Raw genomic sequence first — 9,257 nt, 5'->3', positions numbered from 1 at the left:
TGCAAACATACCTATAGTTATAGCTGCTGTACTCAAAGTCAATGAGCATGAGTTTCTGTTTTTCTGACTGATGGCGGCCCTTTAGAAGCAATATGTTTCCTAAAGTACAAAACACAAATGTTTTATATCATTGTCACTAACTAACCTTGAACAATATAGATTTTACATTTAGTGCACATAAACAGGATATATGTACATGCTTTTACCCTCTTGACAATCATTGTGACAAAACACAACTGGAGAGTGAGTTGAATCAAGCAGAGACCTAAACAAACACAAAATAAGATCAGCAGCTTAACTTTTGATATCATGCATGAGACATTAAATAAACCTGATGGCAAAGGAATTTTTGAACTGACTGGCGATAAACTTAATCAGTGTTGTAAAGGTCACCGTATGAACAGGATAATATGACACCATTCACCGGCCTCATCGACTTAATCATCAAATAATGAACACAATCCGCTTAAACATTACAAGAGCTTCAGTGACCAAAGCCTTAGTTCGCCGTCTGGTAGCAATCAGGTTAAAAGACTAATACAGTAATAGTTATTACCAAGCTAATTAAACCACATATAGTCACTTTCTTGAAGTTTCCTTAGTTTTGTCAACACTGCTCTTTTTCTACAGTTTGATTGTGTAACACCAGGATAACAACAACATACTTAAGCCAATCCATCTCCTCTGGTAGGTTGTAGCTGAGCAAGGAGTTGAAATGCCGCAGGTGAGACTCTCGGGTGAAGTTGAGCCTCATGACTTGGCATAAGTACCTAATGAAAAACACCGACAGACAGAAAGGCACGTGTCAATTATGCAGTCATCACCATGTGAGAGAAGGACCGGAATCTCTCAATACTTGCATGTTGGTATCCTGTAAATAGTGTCACAAAGAAAACTACAAACATTTGGAGCTTTTGAGTACAAATTGTTAGTGGTGATATAAGGATACAATGAAGGTTACTTTGGACTTTTGGCTATATTACCATTACACCTTTATTTCATGGTGAATATTTAACAAGAACAAATAACATGACAAGAGCACAAGTTAATCTGTTCTAATCTATTAATCTTTTCACTGTAACAGATAATGGAGCAATTTACGAGTTATGTGAGTGCTACACTAATACTATGCATGTCATAAAACAGTATTTTGGAGCTTTCCATGAAGAAAAGTAGAACAGGAGAATGGACTTTGACACAAGACACTGACCATAACAGTGCTACATAATGCTTGCAAACATACAGTACTAGACAAACTTCTGGTCAGTTCAAACGGAAATATAGTATTATCTCAAAGTTACTGGATTGTCAGACATTATCTTTAAAAGTGGGGAATGTTGACTTTGGAGTGATTTGAAAGTGGTACAGTCTGGTGTGAGTCATTGTTTAAACATAGAAATTGGACTTACAAATAAAGAACACGGAGGCTGTGGAATCAGAGGTTATGGGCCTTTTTTGACCAGTCAAACGGGCCATGTAATATTCCACAATTACAGCATGGAGGAAAACTACTTGTATGGTATAGCCACATCCTTCTTTAATAAAGATAAAAAATAAAAATAAAGTTTAGTTTGTATACAGCTAGCATGTTGATATAAAATAATATACAGTGTAATAAAACAAAAACAAGTCAATAGTGTAGACAAAGTGCAGTTAAATCCAAAGTATCCTCAACCTGTCACTTGCTAATAAAGGACAGTGTTGTTTGTACTATTTCCACAAAGTTCATGATGTCATCAACACATTAAGTGACTGAACGTGTGGAATGAAAAGCCAATTACCAGTTTAAATTGAGGCACTCAGACATCTACAACAAACTATAAAAGAAGTAAATTACTTGTCCAGGGTTCCAAACAACCATTTGGGCTCCTTATTGAAAGGCATCCTCATTCCATGAAACTTGGCCATTTTCTGAGCAACCTCTGATGAAATGCTTGGGTCACTCAGCTCAAAGGTTTCCAGTTTACGGCTCTGTCAATAAAAAAATGCATTTTATTTAAAACCATGAACTTATATTCTCTTTAACAAAGCAAAGCAAATTCATTTGTATTTCATACACAAGGTAACTCAATCTGCTTTACATGTTTATAAGGATTTGAATACAGATAAAATATTCAAAATGGGAAATAAGACAAAATACATATTTAAAAAAAAATAAAAGTACAATTAAAAACAACGTACAGTGCAAGAAATATTAAAAATTGGAAATACTCAAAAGCATAAGGGGGGAAAAAAAAGAATTAAAAAAAAGAGTTTTCAAACCAGGATTTAAAAACCATTCGAACTTGGGGCTGACGTCACTTCTGTTGCCAACTTATTCGATTTGTGTGCAGCATAATAGCTAAATGCTGCTTCTCTTCTCGTTTCTTCTTGCTCTACTGGGTTTGTATTCAATTTGAATTTCTTTCATGTTTTCCAGACATTTAATGATTTATAGACCAGTATCAGAACTTTGAAATCCATTCAAATGCAGACTGGAAGCCAGTGCAAGCCCATTAGACTTGTAGTTATATACTTTGACCTCTTTCTTCAGGTCAGAACCGAAGCTGCAGCATTCTGAATGAGCTGCAGCTGTCAAATACTCTTTTTGAGAAGTCCAGTCAGAAGACCATTACAGTAGTCAAGTCTACTTGAGATAAAAGCATGGATGAGCTTCTCCTGGTCTGCTTGACACATGCAAGCCTTCACTCTAGATATGTTCTTCAGATTCTTCTTGCACGTATTATAGGGAATAATTCCTATAAACAGAAATGTCTCTTGTTTTTTGTTCTTGTTGCTATGTTATTCCTTGTTCTCTGTTTTCCGTTCTGTATGTCATACCAGGGCAGCACCGACTGCTGGAGAAAAAAAATCCTTGTGTATTCTACACACTTGGCCATTAAAGCTGATTCTGATGGTAAAAGGCAGTTTTTGTGATTGATTTGATATGAGTGTTGGAAGTCGGGTCGGAATCAATCAGAACACCAAGGTTTCGGACTAAGTCTTTGGTTTTTAAAGATAGTAAATCCAGGTTTTTACTAAGATTTTTTCTTTATTGTCAAAAAGAATTGTCTCGATTTTATGGTTTAGTTGAAGAAAGATTTGGCTCATCCAGTTATCAGCTTTAGACAGTGGCAGAACACCTCAATTGAACGGTAGTCATCTGGAGACAGTGCCAAATATAACTGTGTCATCTGCACAGCTATGGTAGTCGAAATTAAAGGTTTGAAGAATTTGACCCAAGGGTAGCATTTACAGACTTTAAAATTAACTGTCCAGCCACACAATTTTAAGATGAGTCAATAGAAGTGGTGACACTCTAAATGATATGACGAAAATATTACCCACATCTCTAAGTTGTACACTGCGGCAAACTAAATGATAATAAAAATGTTGAAGTAAACTATACCTCTCTGACCATGCTAAACAGATCATTTTGCAAGGGAGAATATTTGATTCAATTCTTGGGTTGGAATCTCAAATTGTGCAAGTGGCCAAAGTATGCAGTGTGTTTTATTTATTTACATAAAGCAAATCTAACAACAATAAACCAATCTGGAAATTTAAATACAATTCACCATATTGCTCACGTAGAATTTAGAAAGCAATGCTGAAAAGCGTGGGTCTCTTACATTAAAGGAGGACTTTGTCAAAAAACATAGGAATAGGCGCACACAAATGTTCGTAGATGAGGGTTCAGTGTTTCTTTTAATGCCAGAGTTATCCACAGCTTTCACCAGGAAACATCTCTAAATTGGAAAAGTATTACTAAATTCCTCTCTTGCTCAGACATTCCAATGAACCCGACTGGGAAAACTGACAGCCAATCAGTGTTTGCCACACCTGCAGTGCTTCCTGTTCTGATCCCCCATCGCTCGTGGATACATTTCACCGAACAGAGAACGTCCACTATCTGGCATTTTGTGGACGATTTTTGTGATAAATAATTGCAAACAAACAAAACAAGAATAATAATGTACAATGTGGTTGAGGCAGAATACACACTGGCGGAACTTGACATGTTGGAGAGGGGGCGTGACGCTGACAAAGGAGCACAACAATCACAGAACATGGATCTCGGAGATCTTCCAGACAGGCTCGTTTTGAAAGACTGGTCTTTGTGTTCTATATGTGACCTTATGCCAACTGTGGCGGAATGCCAGTGCTGTCTTGAGTTTGAATAGGTCAAAACAAAAAATGGAGCGTATCAGAATGAACTTGGATCACGATAAACATGTCTACATTACTTCCTCAGATAGATACGAAGTTGATTGTTTGGACGAAGACGTGTTACATATCAATTTACCATGACCGTTTGATGAAAGGACCACTTGTACATCCAGTGAAAAAAATGGGTGAGTACACATTTTTAACAGTCTTGGAATGCTATGTGAATGCTATGTGAGCTATATGAATGCTATGGGCTGTGTCCAAAGTTAATCAAAAATGTGAGCTCATTTTATGGGAATGGCGAAGGACTATCTAATGGTTTATTGATATCTATATAAAATGCAAAAAAAAAAAAAAAAACTTGGGACTTCCCTCAAGTGATTACACCTATATATCCATCCATCCATTTTCTTAGCCACTTATCCGCACGAAGGTCGTGGGAGTGCTGGAGCCTATCCCAGCTGTCAATGGGCAGGAGGCAAGGTACACTCACGCAGACATGGCGAAAACGTGCCCACTCCACAAAGGGAGGTCCGGGATTGAACCCAGGTCCTCATCACTGTGAGGCCAAAGCTTTACAGGTGATCCACACTGCCTCTTCATCAAGTATCTTATTGCTTACACCGGAACACTCTGAAGCCAACGCTTTACAGCTCTGCCACTGTGCGGCCTCAAAGTATGTTGTTGCTTATACAGTATCGGCACGGGAGGCTATAGCTAGGCGGCTAATAACCAGTAATGGTTAGATGCGTGCAAATTTTCCCGGTTGATGAACGAGCCTCAACTGTGACAGCCACAGCTTTATCCTGTCAGGCTGATCCCATGGGAGATTATAGAAGGACAAAGTTTTGTCATTTTCTCAGTTTCGTTGCAGTTTGGTGCACAACACGTCGGTATCTTGGCCTAGCTAGAAACGAATGGTGTGTCATGCTAAGCACCGGCAATATCATGGGTTGGGGTCAAGGATGTGTCTTCTGGGTCGGGCTGTGGCACATATCCAGATAATGTGTGAATTTCAAAAATGTTCTTTATTTTCAATTTTTTTTTCAATGTCCAAAAGATATGTAATAATATTAATTAAGATTGGAAGGTTTATTGTACATATGAATTTTGAACAAAGTCCTCTTTTAAGATTAAAATAGATGTTGGCATTAACTGGTAACTTACAGGCACATACTGCTCCAGTCGTCCCTGAGGAAAAATACCATAGAGTTTAGGTCCCAATTTTCTCTCTGCCAGGATTGCAAACATCACACTCTCCAGCACCATGGCCTCAGCCCCCTAAAACAGACATGCAATAACCATAAATATAGTAACTCAAGCTATCTAGTATGGCCCTAATGAGCAACCTAAACAATGATGGATGAGGGGGCTGGGGGGCATTCAGGCATCTGGAAGACAAAAAAACAACATAGCCTTATCCAGCATAAAAACAAATGATGCAAGTGACTCTTTGTGATGACCATGAAGAATTTCAAATTTGCTTAATAATGTGACCATATATTGTTTACTCCAGTTTCTCAGATAGGGTACTGTATTTCAAAACAAATTCAAGAAGAATCTCATCGCTCCATAGCCAACCCATAATTGACATGTATGGGACTTTGTGAGCAGGGTTTTCTCAGCCTAACATTGAGTCATCAAGTAAATAATTCGAAAAGAAAAGACTTGGAAAATGTTCCTTTTGCATGAGATAGGCTGATATTAGTTTAAAAGGCATATATGAAATGGGATGAAGTGTAAAAATGAGGTGATGGAGAAGAAACCAGGACAAAAGAAAGTGGCAGACGAATATCTTGTGGTTGCTGATTAGTTGGGTTTGCCACTTGCTGGAATGTGAGGGAAACACAGCAGATGGATTAAAACTTCCAAGAAGGGTTGGCCCAGCAACAGCAGTAATCACTGTTGAAGCTCCTGAAGCAGTGTAGTAGACAGCCTCATCTTTCTTTCTTCGTCTCGATAATACACAAATCTCACACACCAACACATATTCAATGGAGGCCACCACAGAGCTAAGAATAATGGAAAAAGTGCATCTTAGCTTTGCCCCATCTCCATCATAGTTCCACTCATATTTCTCACTTGATTTCATTTACCCAAAGTTACTGACTGCAATGTGTTCTGGGCTTTTGTTGTCAAACTTTGCATATCCTTGCCACTCTTGTTGAAAGAAAAACTATTTTTCAGCCTAAAGAGACAGTATACCAATTAGCAATGGACAAAAGGCTTTTAAGACCTGAGTAAATAACCTCAAGAAGAATGGCGGGAGAGGCAGAACATGGGATGACTACCAAGGTCTTTAGCTACCAGCCAAGGAATGTACTGTCCAGCAGGACGATTCCTTGCCTTGCAGGAAAGATGCTCCACTTTGTGAGTACCTCAATATGAAGTGTCAAATCCCTTTGCACTAAATCACTTGCAGCAAGATAACAACTAGTTTTAATCTCTTTTATGCAAGGTAGAAATCAGAGGCGGTGGGCTGAAAACTGTTGTGTCCAAAAATTTTCAGAGTATTTTATTATAATTTTTTTTAACCAAAATTGATAAAACTAGTTTGTTGCTATGTGAGTATGTTATTTTAATTTAATACTATTATTATTTTTTTTTTTTTTTTTTTTTTTTTTTTTACAAATTATTGACCAATATTTGTGTTGAAAATAACTTGCTCCTTTTGACATTGCAATGCTAATCATCTTATTCCCAGAAAAGTGGTGGTTTAGAGATTGAGGATTGGTTTCTGCATGACGCCTGTGAAATATATAACACACAGTACTCAAAACAGAGATGAAGAAATTACCAATATACTTCAAAAAATTAATTACAAGTAAATCACAAAATAATGACAGACTTTTAAACTGGTTATTCAGAATTCTGGATCGCTTTCAAGAGAAATGAGCTACATTATGACAATGCGTGGACAGTTTTAATGAGGAGTTACCCCATTTAAACTGAAGACGAGAAATTAAAGAATTGTGGTTTCAAGCAATAAGAAGGAAACGTAGAAAGAAGCTGCTATTTATAATTCTTAACTCATTTAGTATGATTATTACTTGGAAATTTACCCATTAGGGAAGTGATAAATGTGAGCAAAATAAATCAAATAAATACTTCTGGGTGCCACCGTGAGTCAGCTGGTAAAGCATTGGCCTCACAGTTCGGTGGTCCCGGGTTCAATCCTGGACCCGCCTGTGTGGAGTTTGCATGTTCTCCCTGTGCCTGCTTGGGTTTTCTCCAGGCACTCCAGTTTCCTCCCATCCATCCATCCATCCATCCATCCATCCATCCATCCATGCATCTATTCATCCATTTTGTACCGCTTCTCTGAGTCAGGTCGCAGGGGAAGTAGCTTCAGCAGGGAAACCCAGATTTCCGTTTCCCCAGCCACTTTTGTTCCGGAGGGATCCAGAGTCACTCCCAAGCCAGCAGAGAGACATAACCTCTCCAGCGTGTCCTGGGTCGTCCCCGGGGTCTCTTTCCAGTGCGACATGCCCAGAACACCTCACCCGAGAGGCGTCCGGGAGGCATCTGAATTAGATGCCCCAGCCACCGCATCTGGCTCCTCTCAATGCGGAGGAGCAGCGGCTCGACAGTGAGCCCCTCCCGGATGACCGAGCTTCTCACCCTACCTCTAAGGGAGAGCCCGGACACCCTGCAGAGGAAACTCATTTTGGCCACTTGTATCCAGGATCTCTTTCTTTCGGTCACGACCCACAACTCGTGCCCATAGGTGATGATTGGAACGTAGATCAACTGGTAAAGTGAGAGCTTTGCCTTTAGACTTAGCTCCCTCTTCACCACAACAGATCGATACTACGTCCGTATCACTGCAGACGCTGCACCGATCCATCTGTCGTTATCCCGCTCCATTCTTCCCTCACTCGTGAACAAGACCCCAAGATACAGTGAAGGAAATAAGTATGAACGCCCTGCTATATTGCAAGTTCTCCCACTTAGAAATCATGGAGGGGTCTGAAGTTTTCATCGAAGGTGCATGTCCACTATGAGAGAGATAATCTAAAAAGAAAACTCCAGAAATCACAATGTATGATTTATTTCAACGATTTATTTGTGTGATACAACTGCAAATAAGTATTTGAACACCTGTCTATCAGCTAGAATTCTGACCCTCAGAGACCTGTTAGTCTGCCTTTAAAAGTCCACCTCCACTCCATGTATTATCCTGAATCAGATGCACCTTTGTGAGGTCGATAGCTGCATAAAGACACCTGTCCACCCCATACAATCAGTAAGACTCAAACTTGTAACATCCCAAAGACCAAAAAGCTGTCCAAAGACACCAGAGACAAAATTGTACAACTCCACACGGCTGTAAAGGGCTACGGAGAAATTGCCAAACAGCTGGGTGAAAAAAGGTCCACTGTTGGAACAATCATTAGAAAATGGAAGAAGCTAAACATGACAGTCAATCTCAATTGGAGTGGAGCCCCATACAAGATATCACCTCGTGGGGTCTCAATGATCCTCAGAAAGGTGAGGAATCAGCACAGGACTACACGACAGGACTTGGTCACTGAGCTGAAAACAGCTGGGACCACCATTTCCAAGGTGACTGTTGGTAATACACTATGGCGTCATGGCTTGAAATCTTGCATGGCACAGAAGGTTCCCCTGCTTAAACCAGCACATGTTAAGGCCCGTCTTAAGTTTGACAATGTCCATTTGGATGATACAAAGGAGTCGTGGGAGAAAGTTTTGCGGTCAGATGAGACCAAAATTGAACTTTTTGGTGATAATTCCACTAACCGTGTTTGGAGGAAGACGAATGATCGGTTCCATCCCAAAAACACCACACCAGAAGCATGGGGTGGTAGCATCATGCTTTGGGGGTGTTTTTCTTCACTTGGGACAGGACGAAGGAACTGTATTAAGGAGAGGATGACCGTGGCCATGTGTTGTGAGATTTTGGGGAACAACCTCTTTCCCTCAGTCAGAGCATTGAAGATGGGTCATGGCTGGGTCTCTCAACATAACAATGACCCGAAGCACACAGACACGAAAACCAAGGAGTGGCTTCCGTAAGAAGCATATCAAGGTTCTGGCGTGGCCTAGCCAGTCTCCAGACCTAAACCGAATAGAAAATCTTTGGA

At 39.8% G+C, this 9,257-nt stretch overlaps 1 protein-coding gene across 3 annotated transcripts in view; it reads right to left on the bottom strand.

Annotated features, from left to right (window-relative positions):
* chka (choline kinase alpha) overlaps positions 1 to 9,257 on the bottom strand; it is a 37,677-nt gene that overhangs the window by 9,586 nt on the left and 18,834 nt on the right. For 2 of the 3 annotated variants that reach the window (XM_061821779.1, XM_061821778.1), the window contains 5 exons: positions 5,317 to 5,430; positions 1,838 to 1,971; positions 666 to 770; positions 207 to 265; positions 12 to 99 (listed from right to left, as the gene is read on the bottom strand). In XM_061821779.1, the coding sequence (XP_061677763.1) occupies positions 12 to 99; positions 207 to 265; positions 666 to 770; positions 1,838 to 1,971; positions 5,317 to 5,430 (500 nt within the window). The remainder of the gene's footprint in view (positions 1 to 11; positions 100 to 206; positions 266 to 665; positions 771 to 1,837; positions 1,972 to 5,316; positions 5,431 to 9,257) is intronic. The other variant, XM_061821780.1, reaches the window with a different exon arrangement.

Source organism: Syngnathoides biaculeatus, chromosome 6, assembly GCF_019802595.1.
Source record: "Syngnathoides biaculeatus isolate LvHL_M chromosome 6, ASM1980259v1, whole genome shotgun sequence".
NCBI lineage: Eukaryota > Metazoa > Chordata > Actinopteri > Syngnathiformes > Syngnathidae > Syngnathoides > Syngnathoides biaculeatus.
Note: the sequence above shows the minus strand (reverse complement) of the source record. Positions and strands in the feature narration are given on the sequence as shown.